The following is a 19119-nucleotide window of genomic DNA, read 5'->3' on the forward strand; positions in this document are numbered from 1 at the left end:
GCCAGTGAACTTTCTTCGAGAACAGAAGCAATAACCTGCTAGTAAGAATGTGTAGAATAATGTGGAGATTTTGGAAAGCACAGGATATATTCTGGGACTAGTAATAGTGCAGATGGCCTGGATACATGAAGTATGTTTAAGGGAATAACTGTTGACAAGGCTAAAGAGTATAGGGAGACTTGTGCCTCTTAGTAGGTACCCATCATCTCATTAGGAGAAAAATCATCCCAAAAGCTTAAGCATGAGGTTTTGGTTAATAAAGTTTGGTGTAAAAACAAACAAACAAACAAAAACAAAAACTTTCTTATAAAATGAAAAGATGTTCTTACAAAATAAATCCTTTTGCAGAATGAATTACAGGAACACAGTTCATTCATATAACATTTGAGTTACCTTTTTATAATAATAATAATATAAAAGAGCAGAAGCACCTTGCAGTTGCATAGCATTTTAGACGTGTCAAATAGCAATAACATTCACTGACTACCTAATACAGGCATACCTGGTTTTATTGTGCTTCACTTTATTGCACAGATTTTTCTTTTTTACAAACTGAATGCAAGGCCGTCCACCAGCAAAGACTTGCTTTATTGCAGTGGTCTGGAACCAAACCTGCAATACCTCCAAGGTATGCCTCTATATACACTAGAAGACTACTAGGTGTGTTAGAAGAATTACCTCATTCGATCCTCACAGCAACTTTAGAAGCTAGGTGCTATTAATAGCCACATTTTATGGATGAGGAACCTGAGACACAGAAAGGTTAAATAAACAAGGTTACAGAGCTAGTGGGGCGCAGAGCTAGGATTTGAGACCAGGCAGTCTAGCTCCAGTGTCTGTGCTGCACTATGCTGCCTCTCAAAACTGACATAGTCTATTAGTTTTCTGTGGCTGCTGAAACAAATTATCACAAGCTTAGTGGCTTAAACAACACAGATTTATTATCTCATAGTTCTGTAGGTCAGGAGTCCTAAAATTAATGCATTGGCAGAGCTGTGCTCCTTTCTGAAGGCTCTAGGGAAAATTCGCCTTTTCCAGCTGCTAGATGCCACCTACATTCCCTGGCTCACAGCCCCATCGTCCATCTTCAAAACCAGGATCTGACTTCTTCTGTTACATTTCTCCTTGAACACTGCCAGGAAAGGTTTTCCACTTTTAAGGACTGTGATTAGATTGGACCCACCTGGGTCATCTCCCCATCTCAAGTTTCTTAATCACATCTGAAAGTCCCCTTTGTCATGTAAATAGTCACAGGTTCCCAGGATTGAGACATGGACATCTTCTGGGGACCATTATTCTTTCTACCACACATGGTTTCTCCAAAAGTTCTCACATGTATCGACTCATTTGATATCAACATGGTGGAACAGAAAGTACACATATTAACCCCATTTTCCATACAGAGACAAACAGAAAGATTGTTTTTCCCCAAGGCCATACAGCTAATATTAGGGGCCTTTACAAATGGATCTCAACCTACCTCTTCAGCTTCACTTCATACAACTGCCCTCCACCTAATCTCTAGTCAGGGTGAACTTTTTTTCCCTCTCAAAAATGTCATACCCTTTCATAGCTGTCTGCGGATGTGTTGTCATACCCTCTGGGAGAGAGTCCCCACCACCTTGACTTTGTTAAATTTTACTCATCTTTTAATGTCCAACAATGTTCTCTGCCAGGTCTTCCAAGATCACACAAGCAGCCAGTGGAAGAGTTTTCACTGCACTTTGTCATATCCCTCCTACACACTGGACACACATAGCATGTGTGAACACAGGGTGTTCAGTTGGGAATGAGTCTAACTGCCTAGTTTTGATGGAGATGCTAATATGGCAGAAATCAGGAGACTGAAGTCAGAATAACACAAACACACCTTTCTATAGAGAATCTGATAATCTATTGCATAACTCCTGGACTCCTCAGCCAGACCAGAGTTACAAAATGGAGCCAGAGAGAAAACTTCTGTGATGAGAGTAAGGGCTGCTATAATAAAAATACCATAGGCTGGGTGGCTTATAAAGAACAGAAATTTACTTCTCACAGTTGTGGAGGCTGGAAGTCCAAGATCAAAGAGGCAACAAAGTTGGGTTCAGTGAGGGTCGTCTTCTGGGTTGCGGATGGCCATTCTGTCAATCTCTGGGGTCTTTTTTTAAAGGCATTAATCCTGTTCGTGAGGGCTCCACTCTCATGACCTAATTACCTTCCAAAGGCCCCATCTCTTAACACCATCACATTCAGGGTTAGGATTTCAACATATGAATTTTGAGGGGACACAAACATTCAGTCCATAACAACTTGCATCAGCAAAAACTTTATCAACAGTCTCAACTCAGCATTTGCAATGGCCAAACCTTGGTAAAAAACAAAAGCAAAAAATTCAAATTTGACTTAGTCTTCTTCCCACCCTCAGGGAAGGAATTCTAGGCAGGAAGGACAATGTATGCAAAGGAAAGAAGATATCAGTGTTAGAAAAGATTATACTCACTCATATGAGATGGTGTTATGTATTTTTTAGCTTCAAATCTGGGCAACAGGTAAGACTTCTTAAGGTTCTTTGATCTTGAATTCTATGCTGATGTGTTGAGAATTCTGTCATGCAATAAGGTGTTTTGCCATGTATAATTCCAAATATGAATAGCTAAGCAAGATCAGAAGACTTGGAAAATTTGCAAAAATCAAACAAAAATATACCACACAGGAATGAAGATATGTGATACTTATATTAATTTTTGCAACAATCCAAAAGTGAAGACATCAAAAGATTTCTGTGAGCATCCACTGTTACTTTTCATTGTTATACTAAAATCCCATTTTACTCTCTTACTTCATTGCTAATAAGGTAATTTATAAGAAGAAATGCCATTTAAAATAACGATGGAGGGCCGGCCGAGTGTCACACTGGTTAAGAGCTGGCTTGGGACGCCAGAGGGCCCCGGTTTGGATCCCACATATGAGGGCCAGTGACACTGCATCCTCTACAGCTAAGATGCTGAACAACAGCTCAACCTGGAGCTTGGCTGCAGTGAGTCGCTGGCAAGGGCGTAGGCTGTAGCCCCTGCTGCAGTGGGCTGAGGTAAAGCTACCTTGAGTGGCTGGCAGCCGGCGTGAGCTGCCGTGAGCGGCCAGGATGGCAGGCGAGCCACTGCCTCACCCGGGAAGAGGGTAATGATAACACCAACATGGGCCAGTGAAACGACGTCCTCCACAACTAGACTGAAGAACAAAAGGACAGCAACTTATCTGTTCCCCTTCCCCAATTCCCCAACGCTGTTCCCCTCCCTCAAATCCCTAATAAAATCTTTAATAAAATAAAATAACAATGGGGAAGAGTAAATAGGAAAAAGGATAATTTCCAGAGATTATTTTGTTTACTTTGAGCATTTTTTGATTTGTGGAAGAAACACATTTGATTGCAGACTTTAAAAAAATGTACTTAAAATTATTTTTGCACATTTATTTTTGTAATAGCTTTATTGAGATATAATTCATATACTGTAACAAAATTATTTCAACAAACATTAAAATCATGTACTCTTTACTAGGTAACACATTAAATATTTTGGCATACATCCTTCTAATCTTTTTTCCGTAATAGGTTTTTCTTGGATTATAACATTTCATTGATAAAAAAGAATGTGTATCAAAATACACCCCAAATAATTATTATGTAGAAAACACTTACATTTCTAGCAGTAGCTATCTGGGGAAGGTGAGAGGGGGCTAGGTTTATTGAAGGGGTAGTGGAGGCAAAAGGATATTTTAACTCTATCTGTAATGCTCTAATTTTTATTTAAAAAGTATAGGTTCAGTGTATTACTTAAGTAATTAAACATTAATAAAAAAGTAAAAATCCAAACATAGAGTTGATACATGTATAAAATTATTTTGGAAGGGGATGGTTTTGATAAATGAAAGAGAATTAACATGTGTAGTCTTGGCAGGGAGGGTAATTCCAGGAGCCTTGCCCTGCCAACGTGGCCTCACCCCCTCTCCTTCTACCATCATTTCCTGACTCATGAGTTCCAAAACCATTAACATTGCAACACATGATTAAGAAATGTTGAAATCATCAGTCTTCATCAATTCAGGTAGCCACAGTTTTTTTTATTTTTTATTTTCCTCCAGAAATATGTTCCTGATTATCAACTTCCAGTGACTCTTAAAATAAACAAACCACTACTTAGAGTCAAACAACTTAATTTCACAAACATATATTGAACACGCATATATTTTTAAAATGTTCAGGACCATTTGGAGTTATAGCAACAGATGATACTCCTTTTAGGAGATTAAACTAAGTTGCATAATTGTGTTTATACCTTTAAAATGTGTGCAATTCACCTGGAGTTCGGGGGCTAAGTAGTTTTTTTTCCTTGTGCTGGCATCAGGAACATCAGTTTACTGGGCTCTCGTACACCCATTGTGCATTAACATTAAGATTGCGGGCATGAGGCAAAGTTTACAATATCTCCCCTCACATAATTTTTCTCTATACTAGGCCTATCCCTAATTGGGATGTGACTGGCAGTTCTGAAGCTGGCATCCTACATATACAGCAACCAGAAACAAGAAAGAGCTATATGCACCTGGTTGAAGCATAGACAACTCGAGTAATGAGAAATGCTAACAATGAAATGAGTTGTTGTAGTCATTGTTCTCCTGGTAGCTCCATGTGATGCGTATTCCAGGGCCCCTCCCTGAAGTCCTCACGTCTCCTCCAGGAGCTGCCCTGAGCCACATACACCTTGCTTTCCTTTACCGAGCACATTAGGATAAGAAATAGCATGTCCACCTTTAGGATGCCTAGATAGGTGGTACATACTGTTTTATTATATTGATACATGGAGCTCTTTCCATGAAAAGTGTTTTTTAATATAAGCTGCTCACTCAATAGAGAAATACACTGAACCAGTTTAATATCCAATTAAAAAGGATGTTACAGTAAAATACATCTAAGATTAAAAAAAAAAAGAGCCACAATTCTTTATTAACAATTCTCATATCCAAAACAGCTCTGAAAACAGAAATTTTTTTCCTAAGTTTGGTGACAAAACCTGACCTGACCTGATCTCAGGCTCTTTAGAGTCTTTAGTTATCACACTTATTGGTGTCATTCATATATTCACCACAGATGTATTAGTGAATTTGGTATATTTGGTAATGGGTGTCAACCTTGACTGTTTTGGAGTTTTAAGTAAAATGTTTTATATGTACCCTATTACTTTCCTAAAATCTGAAAGCTTTTATTCCAAACCACAAGTAGCCCTAGGTTTTCACATAAAAGATTGTGAAGCAATATTTTCCAAAACTGTTAATGACATGATGATTCTACCAAACCCAAAGATAGTTCCAATAAATATTTTTGTTCCACAGTACGCCACAAGGATGAATCTCCAGGAAGAGAGCAAAGGCATGTTAGAGCAGCTGCAGGAATAAACTGATGCAGGAATGATTTGGTAAGTGATGTAGCTATAAGACACTGTATAATTAATTACCAGAGGCTATTCACCCATAGAAACAGCATGCAGTACTACTGCTAGTAGTTGTCTGCATAAAAATGAAGTCCCACACCTTTGAAGCTTCTTTCAGGTATAGCTTTAGGATATTCTTATTTAGTAGTTCTGAGCCTGTTTAAACACTAGACTCTCCCAGAGGGCTTTCTAAAAACAGCCTCCCTCTCAGACATTCTGATTTACTTGGTCTAGAAAGGGGCCTTGACAAGTGTTTTTAAAAACTTCCTACATGATTCTAAGGGGCAGCCAGAGGTTTAAAATGTCCCAATACTTAGGTTGTACCCCAGACCAGGTAAATGAGAATCTTTGGGGGTGAAACCCGGACACAAGTATTTTCTTAAAAGATACTTAGGCGATTCCAATGTATATCCAACGTTGCAAAACAATGGTTAAGACCCACTGAGTTGCTTGGCTTAAGGAGTACGGGTGTCAATTTTTCTTTTTCTTCCTTCCTAAATTATATAAGTCAGTTTTAGATCACTGCAGTAGACTCAGCAATAAAAAATTCTAAGCTTTATCCACTCTGATGGTGGCTTACTCATGCAATCTCTCCCCATTTGCTCCAAGAATGCAAGAGGCAGCGATAGAAAGGCATGGAAATCATATGAGAAATATTTTTACATACATTTAGAAAAATAATCCATACCATATCAAATTCCTTTAGCACAGTTCATCATAATGAAGAAAAAAAGATGAAAAGTAGGAGTCACTTTAGTTGCGGCAATAATGTAAAGGAGAGCATAACTTAAAAGGTACATCATAGGAAGCCATAGCATTTTCTAGTGAATTCTAGGATAGCAAATAAAAAAATTATCATTTTCCAGTGACTCCAACTGTTCAGGAGGCCAGAGTAAAGCAGATTCCTATACATATTTTAAAGAAAGCTAGAAAAGACATTATAGAATATTCAATTTGAGATCATTTCTGCTCAGAGATCAACTGACATATGTAGTAAGGTGCATGTTTTTTAGATACAAGCTAGATCTCTTTTGCTTTTACTTTACTTTTTTCATGCATTCTAAAGGTCGTATGAAAAAGATATTTCCTTTTTTTTTCATTACTAACCCTGAGGAAGGAAGAACAGATGTGGAGTGGGCCTCACAGCTCACTAGGAACCAAACTCCACCCTTTCCACAATTGTACATGGCAAAGACTGGAAGAAGTCCAGGATACTACACTTCTTCAGGCTTCCACACACATCTACTTAAACCACTTAAAACAGATATAACATTTGGGTAACTGGCACAGTGGCATTTCTCTGGCACAAGTGAGAACCATTTTAAAATTTTATCACTTTTAGTCTCCACACTGGTTTAAACAAAGAAAACAAAATTTATATTTACCATGTAGGAACTTTCAGTTCAATATCTAGCTTTCAGATCAATACATACCAATATAGAAGGACATTGTAGCTTCACTGCTCAAGAAGTTCCATTCATCAGAAAAAAAAAAAGGGTAAGTTCTATGTATTCTTGTCTTTCCCTAGAGCATGTTAGCTGTTACACGGGAGTAGAGAGGTGGAATTCCATCATTATGATGCGAGGAGCTGGCACTTCCTTTTCCATTACAATTATTCTTCTTAGAATGAAACTTGGGATTGCAGATGTAGCTGAATTTACCACAGTTTTAACCTTTGTAAATGAAATAAAGCTCACTCCCTGGGCCAAAACCCCCAAGCAGCTGTTGGGAGCAAGAGAGCAATAAGGACAGAAGAAAACAGATTCACCGCATTGTTATCAAGAATGGGTTTCCCTGCTATGTACTTCACTTCGTTCACTGGGTTGTTGACAACCATGCCAGTGCTTTCATCCAAACCTAGAGTGGAAAAGAAGCCAGGTGAGGTGGAAAATCCAAATGACTTGATTAAAAAAAAAACCAAGAAGTGGCTTTCTCCTCCGAAGGAAATAATCTTTGAAAGATTCTCAGCCACTTGTAAAATGACTTGAATGAATAATCCATATGGTGAGAGATATGGAATGCTTGATTACAAAAGGCCTCTTTGAGTAAACGGGTTTCAGTACTCCTCAATACTGTTCTCTCAACATTGCTGGAGTTCCTTCAGAAATAGAAGGGAGAATATGAAAAGCAGAGATGGCGTGATACTGACAGGCTGGGCCTGCCTTTCCAGTGGTTCCCCTCCAAGACCAACCTGTGAGGCCCTTGAGAGGAGAGGCCATGTCTGAGTCTCTGCAATGGATACCCAGGACCCAGCGTGATGCTGGCACAAAGGAGGCACACCAAGACTTACTGAATGAATTCAAACGTCCAACAACCCACAATTTTTTTTCAACCCATTCAATATGATCATACACTTGCCTAGTTAGAGTCCAGTTTTGAATAAAACCTAAGCTCTTTAAAAAATATATGTAATGGGTATGGGTGTGTGTGTGTGTGTGTGTGTGTGTGTGGTTACTGACCCTTTAGTGTGAATTAAAATCAGATTGATTCCTCCTTAGCAGCTAGATGAGACTAACGAAACTGAGAGGACAAGCATACTGACTGGTGGGGAGGGGAGCGGAAGGGCAAGTAGATTATCTTGGGGCATGCAGAGAATTGGGAGAACTGTACTCAGGGAAACTTTCTCCAAACTCCCAGCTTTTTCATTGGATGAATCAAAGGAGAAAGGTTGATTAGAATGTGGAGCAAATACACACTTAACAAAATATGTCAGCACACTGACATGACAGGAGAGCCTCAGAAGCAAAGCAATGACAACTTTTTGGAAGACTGACGTTCCCATATATCTTATGTGGGGCTAAAAACTCAGAGGGAGGATAGCAAGCATGATGTCACAGTAGAAAAGCAGGTCATATGTGTACAGTCCGATTAGTACAATAATTATCTCTCAAATGGACTTGGAGAACAAATGGAAGGAGGGTGCATTAAAATGATTTGATCCCAAATGTTCTGCTTTCCTGGGATTTTAGGTGAAGTCCCATTAGCAGAAGCATCTGTTTCCTGCACTGTCATCTCCTCCCCACACAGCTTCTACTCACTGCTCTGCAGGACTAATTCTCTTTCAATTAACTTAACAAAAAATAAGAAAATCAAAACTGTAGAAGAGACTTGGGCCTATCATTCCTGGTTCCTCAATTCCCTGTGTCTTTGGAATTGTTTTCATTGTCATATCTTTTCTTTTTTTTTTTTTTTCCATATTTCTTTCCCATTTCTTTAACACACCAATAAGTTGCAATAATAAGATAATGTTCTTACCAGTAAATTGCATTGTAGCTCCTAAATATGAGTCCACAATTGATCCTAGTAATCCAGCCAGACCCCCAAATGCAATAATTGGCCACTGGGGAGCAGAGATATCCAAATCATTAACAAAAACCAACTGTGTGAGAAAGTAGGCGATGCCCACAAAGGTACCACCGAGGAGACTGGAAACAAGGCCCACCATCGTAACCCCTCCATTGGTCCCTGAAGAAGAAACATGAATAAAACCATATGGTTAAAAATCAGCAAACACATAAAGGCAAGGGAAGCAAAAATTTTTGGTATTTATCCAATCAAGGCTAATTTAAAGAAAGGGTTCTCTCTGATTTAATCCAAAGATTTTAAGACCATAGCCTCAGTGACTGCTGACATTCTCAGCAGTAAAGTATGATGGTTCAGCAGAGCCAGGCTGCCTGGTTTCAATCTCAGTACTGTCACTTCCAAGCTATGTGACTCCAAGTATAGTGAAGTTAGCTAATTTCTCTATGCCTTAGTTTCCTTGTTTGCAAGATGGAAATAACAAAAGAGCCAATTCACATGATTATTAAAATTACTAAATGGTAATCCATGTAGAGCAGTTAGAATAGTGCCTTGCACACAGTAAGTACTCAAATGTTAGCTATCATGATGATGATGACAATGATGAAGAAGAGGAAGAAAAAAAGGAGAAGGGGAGGTGGAGGAGGAAAAAGGAGAGAGACAGAAGAGGAGGAAAAAGAGGAGGGGAGAAGAAGGGGGAGGAGGAGGTGATGACAGACAGAAAAGTAGTAGTAGTAGTTGTTGATGATAATGTTAATGGGGAACTGAGATATATATTAAAGCACTAACCACATAACAGGTCCTCAAAAAACATTCTATCGTTATCTCACTGTCCTTTCCCATTGATTCGTCTGTGAGACATTCTCTATGTTTCTGTATTGTTTATCTAAGATGTGCTAATATTTCCTGCAAATATTACTCATTATTACCAATTTAATAGCCTATAGCAATTTTCTAAACCAGGAGATTAAAGTTATTAACAAAGAAAAACAATAAATCAAGGTTTTTTGGCTTCTTTCTTTTTTAAAGAAACTTAAAGACTTACCAACTGGAACTTTCTCCCAAGTTGTTATTAGCCTCGGTGGGCTTTTACTCAGAACGGTGCCAACTTCTGAGGCCCATGTGTCTCCAGCAGAGCAGGCCAGTGCAGCCAAGAGAGACAAACACATCCAGGAAGCAGTGTGCTGCTTGGAGAAATCTATTGGGATTTCCCCGGGGCCATTTTCTATCATGTACAGTAGGGCCAGCTCTGTGGGTACAGCTCCGTTACAGAACACCTGAATCCAATTCCTCTGTCCACCTAGAAGCAAACAAGTAGATAAAAAGGACAAGAAATGTTTTCTCCTCAGAAGGAAAATCATACAGATTATAGGAACTTATATTAATGCTTAAGAAAAATTACTACAATTTTTAAAAATGACTAAAAATAGGGTAGTACCTTTGTCCACATACTACATTTAGGACAATTAATGATAGACTTTTGTGCTTCTAAAATTTTGCTGTTACTTGCTATTGTGGTGAAGTAATGATAAACAGAAGTAGGCTACTACTTAGAGTAATTCTCATAAAATTTATCTGTTTCAATAGTCTAAACATTTTTTTTTTTAATTGGGGAATTGGGGAAGGGGAACAGCGCTGGGGAATCAGGGGAAGGGGAACAAACAAGTTGCTGTCCTTTTGTTCTTCACTGTAGTTGTGGAGGACGTCACTTCACTGGCCCATGTTGGTATTATCATTGCGCTCTTCCTGGGTGAGGCAGATCGGTCGCCGGCCTCTGGACAGCCGCTCACAGCGGCTCTTGGAAGCTCATACTGGCTGCTGACTGCTCACGCTGGCTGCCGGCCACACACGGTAGCTGCAGACTACGCGATCGCTGGTGACTCATGGCAGCCCAGCTCCAGGTCGAGCTGTTGTTCACCATCTTAGCTGTAGAGGGCAGTGTCACTGGCCCTCACGTGGGATCCAAACCCAGGCCCTGCTGCTCAGAGCTGGCGTCTCAATCCAGCTCGTAACCAATGCACCACTCGGCCGGCCCCTAAACATGTTTTGATTAAAAGCTTATGCTATGTTAGAATGAAATAAAGTAATTCTATTAAATAATGTCAAACGTAATTCATTTTACCTTCTTTGTATTCTGAATCCAGACGCTTCTTTGTTTCTCCCTTCCATTTAGTGAGTTTCGAAGAAGAAAGGAAAAACATCAGCAGAGAGGTAAAAAAGCTGAAATTTGCAATGGTTAGGATAAATCCAACCACTAGCCCTGAAAGAAACACATGTACACACAGAATTATGCTTAGTCCATACATTAATGCTGTGAAAAAAAGAATGGATTTTTCTTGGTTATTTTCACATAACTTTAAATGTACATTTCCAATACATTTCCATTTTTACCAACTAAGACATTACCAAACAGTAAATGGAATGTCAGTTTGATTAAATTGAGATGTATTTTTTACCATATTTTGACCTGCATTTCAACAAATTATGCTATACAAATATAAGATGTTATTTTGGACACACTTTTATAGTCAAGTTGCAAATCACTATATGATTTTATTATTATTAAACAATATGTATTAAAAAACAAAACAAAAAATAAAATAAAATGAAAAACATTAAATAAAAAACAACCAAACAATATGTATTATATATATTATATACAATATTTGGATACATGGCTAATCTGAAGAATTTCCAAATTCACTGTAATTCTCTCAGGGAAGATAAAATTATAAGTTTCTTTGGTTTCTATTTCTTACATTTTCCTCCCATAGCCTGGGATTTATTTTCTAATTTATAAAGAAAATTCAAAATAGACAAGCTTTTTGTGTTTTTCCAAGAATTTTCACATCTCAGTTGTTGAGCCTCACAAACTATGTGAGGAGATATAGCATTTCTTAGCTAAGTTTTCCCACTTAAATCTATGAAAATAATTCTGAATTGCCTTTGGAACTAAAAATGGAATATGTTCTGTGAATGTGATTTTAGATTTTGAGACTTTTCTCTGTTTCTTTTGTTTGGGCAAACAAAGATGAAAGGGGATATCCTTCATTTTTATATGAGCGACCAATTTCAAGAAAGGCTTATAAAACCTAGTTTTCAATCAGGAAAACAAACAAAAGGGAAGCTTACATTTCATGACAGAAAGGGGGGAAAAAAAGGAAAGATGAGTTCTCGCTATCACATAAATACAGAAAGAGGCCATGACATCAACTGCTCAATCAGTCAAACATGCTTAAGACTTAAAGAACTTGCTGTAGGTTGTTTAGTAAGAAATTATAAAGTCTCTCTCTAGGTATTTCTATAAGGAAAGTTCAAACATATGATGTCATATGTTTTTAAATAACCCAGAAATTCCTCAAAGGACTTTTTGTCACAAACTTTGAAAGTTCTTGTCAGTAAAATTTGGTGGCTGAGATAGTGAAGTACCCTTATTTTTATTACCACAATGGTTTTATTTAATTCTACAAAAATTAATTAGAGGATTCTGGGAAGATGGTGGAGTAGGAAGCACCAGGACTCTGTCTTCCGACCCAGATAACAATTGAACTGGAAGAATCTGTCTGATAAAACTATTTTTAAACTCTAGAGTCTATTGAAGGCTTGTAACTTCCAGGGGAAGGTTTGGAAGGGAAGCTGCAGTTAATTTTTGTCAAGTTCAGCTCTTAGCTGGTTAGCAGCATCCAATCTCCCACCCTCAGCCGTGTGGTAGGCAGTGCAGGAGTTGTAGGAGCAGCTTGCACCCAGTTTGTGGAGAAAAGTGGGCAGTAAGCTTTGTTTTCCAAATATCAGGATTTGTATTCTGATCACTGATTGCTACTTCTGATCAGAGAGGTACAGACACAGAGGCTGGCAACTCTTGCACTCCACCCCACACTGTTGCAAGCCCCTCCCTGTCTAGCTGAGAAGACTTCCAAAGGATATAAGGGCTGGACCCAATTCCCCTTCATTTTTCTGTTTTTACTCCTTTTGGGACATTCAAAACCAATTACATTTATGGGGGAAATTGGAAAGTCGCCGGGCATACTCAAGGAAAGGTGTAGGCTCAGAAAAGACTAAGAAGGCCTTAGGTTTACACCTCAGGTGGGTCCTTGGCACAGAGACAGCCTACAACAATCAAAACCAAACCAAAACCAAAACAAAAAAGAGCAAACCCTGAGATCAAAGGGGATTCTGATTTCCAGAGTTACCACATTATTTAATCTAAATGTTCAGTTTTCAACAAAAATATCACACAGCATACAAAGAAACAGGAAAGTAAGGCCCATTCAAAGGAAAAAATAAATGAACAGAGACTGCCACTGAGAAAGGCCAGGTGGTGGGCTCACTAAACAAAGACTTTAAAACGACAGTCTTAGAGATGCTCAAAGGACTAAAGGAGATGTGGAGACAGTCAAGAAAGTAAAGTATGAACAATATGGAAATATGAATAAAAGGATAGAAAACCTAAAAATAAACCAAAAAGAAATACTGGAGCTCAAAAGTGCAATAACAAAAATGAAAAATTCACCAGAAAGTCAAGAGCACATTTGATTAGGCAGAAGAAATAATCAGCAAATTCAAATACAGCACAATGGACATTATAAAGTCTGAAGCACTAAAAGAAAATAGACTGAAGAGTGAAGAGAGCCTGAGGGGCCAGTGGGACACCATCAAGTAGACCAACATACACACGTGGGAATCCCAGAAGGAGAAGAGAGAAGGAGAAGGGGGGAGAGAAATTAATTGAAGAAGTATGGCTAAAAATTTCCCACATTTGATTAAAGACATGAATATAAACATGCAAGAAGCTCAACAAACTCCAAGTAGAATGAATTCAGAGATCCACATTGAGACTCAGTATAATCAAATTATTCAAAGACAAAGAGAGAATCTTTTTTTTTTTTTAAGATTTTATTGGGGAATTGGGGGAGGGGACCAGCCAAGTTGTTGTTCTTCAATCTTCGTTGTGGAGGGCGCCGGTCACTATCTGGCTTCCCGTTGGCAGCTTGTGGCCTCTAAGCTCAAGGTGCTGTTTTACAATCTTAGTTGCAGGTGGACGTAGTCACCATCCCATGTGGGAGTCGAACCCTGCATCCTAGTTGTTAAGAGCGTACGCTCTACCCACTGAGCCATCTGGGCGGCAGCTCAGCTCAAGGTGCCGAGTTCAGTCTTAGTTGCAGGTGCGCGTAGCCCACCATCAAACAGGCAATCTTGTTGTTATACCAGCTGAGCCATCCTGCCACCTACTGGCAGCTCAGTGACAGCTCAGCTTGCAGGCAGCATCACTGGCCCATGTGGGAATCAAACCGGCAGCCCTGTTGCCCAGAGTGCGCACTCTTAAGCCAACTCTTAATCAACTGAGACACTTGGCCAGCCCCAAAGAGAGAATCTTGAAAGTAATAAGACATAAACAACTTGTCACAAAGTATCCTCAATAAGATTATCAGATTTCTTATCAGACACTTTGGAGGCCAGGAGACCCTGAGCTGATACATTCTTTTTTATTTTATTATTATATTTTAAATTAGTTTCAGGTGTACAACACAATGCAACAATTATATTTTTTACCCTTCAAAGTGACACTCTCCCTCCCCCAATCCGCTGCCCCACTCCCCCCCCATATCATATATACCTATTACAATTCCACTGACTCCACTCCCACACTATACTCCACATCCTGTGACTAAATATATATTCAATTATAGTAGACATATAATATTATACAACATCAGCTTCAGGTGTACAGTGCAGTGGTCAAGCCTCTACACTGTCCATGAAGTGGTCTCCTTAACAAGACATATGACCATCTGACACCCTATAAAATATTTACAACCTTATTAATGTTATTCCCTGAACTGTCTTTCATGTCCCTGTGGCATTATTGTAGTTACGTATTTATGCTGTCTAATCCCTTCCCCTTCTCCTGCATCACCACCCCCCTCCCAACTTGGGCTGATATATTCAAAGTGCTAAAAGACAAAAATAATTCAACCAAGAATCCTACATCCAGCCAGACTATTTTTCAAATATGAGGGTAAAATTAAGAAAATTTTAATATGTTATTGATGTTATGCTGGCAAAAATTCATATTAGAGTGTTATAGCTTTAGGATATTTGTAGCCTTGTAACTGACCAGCCAACTGCTCCCACGCGCTGATCCCGTGAAGTCATAAGGAAGTGTCTCAGAATGCTGAGACCTGAGGGAATGATCTCGGTGAAACTTCCTTATCTGATGGTCTCGGAATGCTGAGTCCATCTCCTGGGGTCGTGTGTGTGTGTGTGTGTGTGTGTGTGTGTGTGTGTGTGTGTAGGCACAATAAGTACTGGAGCACACTGGAGCATCTGGAAGACAGTTGCTAGGTACACAGACTTAACAGATTGGAATTTATTGCCTTGTAAAGTTAGAGAATAAAAGCTTTGCAACAGCCTGATTCGGGGCTCAGTCCTAGAGGCTTGAGAACCCTGGCCCGCATGAACTCAATGCTTGGCTCTTGTATTTCTTAACCCTGCGCCGCCCATCCCTCTTGCACTCCCCAGCCATTGTCGCGCTGGACACGACAGATATTAAATGTAATTCTCATGGTAATCACAAAGAAAATAGCTCAAGAAGGAAGAGGAGGGACTCCACGGAAAGATGGGATTACTCTCGGTTTTGAGCAAATTGAAAAGTGCACCAGAACAGGAGGTGAAACTCCTTCTCCTGGGCTTGGATAATGCTGACAAGACTACTCCTCTGAAGCAACTTGTATCTGATGACATCAGCCACATCACACCTACACAGGGTTTTAACATCAAACGTGTACAATCACAAGATTTTCAACTGAATGTATGGAACACTGGTGGACAGAGAAAAATCAGACCATTATGGAGGAACTATTTTAAAAACATTGATATTCTTATATATGTAATTGACAGTGCAGACAGAAAAGATTTGAAGAGCTGGATCAGGAACTAGCTGAATTACTGGAGGAAGAAAAGCTAAGTTGTGTGCCAGTGCTCATCTTTGCTAATAAGCAGGATTTGCTCACGGCAGACTCTGCCTCTGAAATTGCAGGAGTGAACCTGCACACCATCCACGACCGAGTATGGCAGTTCCAGTCTTGCTCAGCTCTCACAGGAGAGGGCATTTAGTTTGGCATAAACTGGATCTGCAAAAATGTCATTGCAAAGAAGAAATAAAATCTAGATGAATCGGAGACACAGGAGCTGCAGGAGCTGAATTCTGTCCTGAAAAACACTAATTTGCTGCTTTCTGACCAAATGTTTTTTCATCTGTGTACAACTACAGCCGTTTGAAGGGAGGGAACAACACAGTTTAACAAGAATCCCCGGGCCGGCCGAGTGGTGCAATGGTTAAGAACTGGCTTAGGATGCCAGAGGGCCCCGGTTTGGATCCCACATATAGGGCCAGTGACACTGCCCTCCACAGCTAAGATGCTGAACAACAGCTCAACCTGTAGCTGGGCTGCCATGAGTCACCAGCGACGGCGTAGGCTGCAGCCCCTGTGGCAGTGGGTTTCCATGGGCTACCATATGTAGCCATCAGCCAGCATGAGCGGCCAGCAGCCACAGTGAGCGCCGTCCAGAAGCCAGCAACTGATCTGCCTCCCCCGGAAGAGCGCAATGATGGTGCCAACTTGGGTCAGTGAAGCAACATCCTCTACAAGCAACATCCTCTACAACTATACTGAAGAACTAAATGACAGGAACTTGTCTGTTCCCCTTCCCCCAATTCCCCAATAAAAATCTTAAAAAAAAAAAAAAAAGAATCCCCATACCAGCAGATTTAATTGATCTCTGAGGTTCTGTATCATGTTTCAAAAAAGGAATTATATTAATTCCTCTGCCAAAAAAGAAAAAAAGAGAAGAAAATAGTTATAGGAAATGAGAACAGAATTAAAACATTTCACTACAAAAATTAAACACAAAAAGGACAGTAATGTAGGAAATGAGGGACAAAAAAAACCTATATGGTACAGAGAAAACAAATAGCAAAATAACAGAAGTCTCTCCTTATTGGTAATGACTTTAAATGTAAATTCATTAAACGCTCAAATCAAAAGACAGATTGGCAAAATGGATAAAAACACACTATCCAAATATATGCTGTCTACAAGAGACTGACTTTAAATCCAGTGACACAATGGGTTGGAAGTCAAAAGACTGAAAAAGATATTCCATGCAAATAGTTAGTAACCAAAAGAGAGCAGTGGTAGTTATAATAATATCAGATAAAGTAAGACATGCTTTCTGCTGTGGCCATGTGACATGACCCCATCATATATGTACCAGAAGTGCCAAAAGCATGTATACAAGTGGACATTTTGGTCAATGTTGCTCAAGCAGTATTTCCCCGTAATCAGAAGTGTCTGGACACTGATGGTAACCTCTTTGAGCACCTCTTGTAATTGCAGAAGTTAAACGTGACTTGTATTCATCTTCTGTTATCAGTATATATTGAGTATTACAATTTTAATACAGTTTTCCTTTCTTAAAGTGTGTATACCTTTTTTTGGCACCCTCTGTATATATTTTAAAAACATTCCTCTCTTTCTGGCATAATAAGATGGTCTATCTTCATCTCAAATCTACTTTGCCCCTTAGAAGCAGCCATGTCTCTGAGGAGTTTTGGGTCATTTTATGGGGAATAAATATTAGAGGTCAAGACCTAGGCTCATAATGTGCTAATTGCTAGTGGGGTGAATTTGCTTTTTGTGGACAGGGCAGTACACACACACACACACACACACACACACACACACAAACAAATATACCTACATGCACATATATATGCATGCTTTTACATGTGCAGCACATACACATGTAAATACCCACACGCATAATTTTTTTTTAGAAATCACAAGATTATACCAATAACTCCAATTCCAATCCATCTCCACAGATTCTCTCTTGCTTTTCCCCATTTCATATTTGTGTGCCTCTTTCTCCTTAGTAAGAACTCTGACTTCAAACAATGACAATTTCACTCATTTGTTCAATCCTCTACTACAGGGGTCGGCAAACTGCAGCTCGCGAGTCACATGTGGCTCTTTGGGTACGTACACGTGCCTCTGAAGTAAAATTGAAAATGAAAATAAAACTATCATAGTTTCATTTATAAAATTTTTAAAGGCTATTATTCACATAATGGTGATTTCATTTGTTTTATGGCTCCCAAATAATTTTTAAATTGTTGTGAGGGACAGGATTGGCTCTTCCGTCTTAAAAGTTTGCTGACCCCTGCTCTATTACATCTGTTTCAGAATTGCTTCACTCCTACAACAACCAACAGGAAACTTGCAAAAATGTTTTGGATTGGTTTGCAGTTCTCCCTGTCCCATAACCTAAGACTGAAGGAGTACAGTTAAATACTGTGTTCTTCAGTTACTCTTTGTTTTTTCCCTTCAGTGTACTTCCAGTTTTAATTTAAAAAACCATTGCGTTCATCTGCTTTAGTTTGATTTGAGTTTTAGGTTCCTCTCTTCTCACCTTTACTGACTGAATTTTATTTCTTAAGTATATAACACAGGCATGCTTTCAAAAGACAAACTTATACTTCTTCCCATGTCCCTTTTGCTCCTCCCTCTATATTTTGCTCTCCTTTCATTCTTTCTAGGTTAACCAACTTGACTGTTTTCTAGTTTATCATTCCTGTGTTTCTTTTTATAAAGATAAGCAGGTCTATGCGGGTTTTGTTATTTTCCCTTCTTCCTTACACAAAAGGTAGCATTCTCTGCAAGTTCTTTTGAACTTTCAAGCACACTTTTGATACTAATTTTAGTCCTTTTAGGGACAAATGTGTGAATCTATCATTGAGCACTTAGATCAGTGGCACCTAAAAAATTTACCTTTGCTTTGTAAATTGGTCTCTCGTGAGTTTGGGTGCTTTAAATCTAACCTTGAGTCTCAACTTCCAGTTTAGACCCAGTTTGTGCAACTGAGAAAAATTCAAGTTTTAGCCCTGCAGGGCTGGGTACCAGTTTCCCAGAATGTGATAACCACACAAAGCACTGTTATCTTATGTAGCACTGTTCAGACTGCTTGCGTATATTTTTAACTACAAACTCTTCCATCCCTGACTAACTCTATGGTTGATAATTTTTGTTCTCTGTAATTTTTTAAAATTATTATTTCTTATTGTGAAATACGCATTTTTTAGAATTAGTTTCAGCTGTACAACACAGTGCAATAGTTATACTTTTTACCCCTTGAGGTGACAACCCCCCTCCCCAATCCGCCAACCCATTTACCCCCCCATCATACATATCTATTACAATTCCCTTGACACCACTCTCACACTATACTCCACGTCCCATGACTATACATACAAACACACACACACATACATATATATATATATATATATATA

At 39.1% G+C, this 19119-nt stretch overlaps 1 protein-coding gene and 1 pseudogene across 1 annotated transcript in view; one reads left to right on the forward strand and one right to left on the reverse strand.

The window, feature by feature from the left end:
* Positions 1-3449: 3449 nt before the first annotated feature.
* TMEM19 (transmembrane protein 19) overlaps positions 3450-19119 on the reverse strand; it is a 29942-nt gene continuing 14272 nt past the window's right edge. The window contains exons 3-6 of the mRNA XM_019651770.1: positions 10891-11028; positions 9814-10068; positions 8724-8933; positions 3450-7325 (exon numbers count right to left, since the gene is read on the reverse strand). Coding sequence (XP_019507315.1) covers positions 7162-7325; positions 8724-8933; positions 9814-10068; positions 10891-11028 — 767 coding nt within the window. The 3' untranslated portion in view covers positions 3450-7161. The remainder of the gene's footprint in view (positions 7326-8723; positions 8934-9813; positions 10069-10890; positions 11029-19119) is intronic.
* LOC109387692 (ADP-ribosylation factor-like protein 3 pseudogene) lies at positions 15093-16121 on the forward strand (annotated as a pseudogene).

This window comes from Hipposideros armiger, unplaced genomic scaffold (genome assembly GCF_001890085.2).
Source record: "Hipposideros armiger isolate ML-2016 unplaced genomic scaffold, ASM189008v1 scaffold_166, whole genome shotgun sequence".
NCBI classification, from domain to species: Eukaryota; Metazoa; Chordata; class Mammalia; order Chiroptera; family Hipposideridae; genus Hipposideros; species Hipposideros armiger.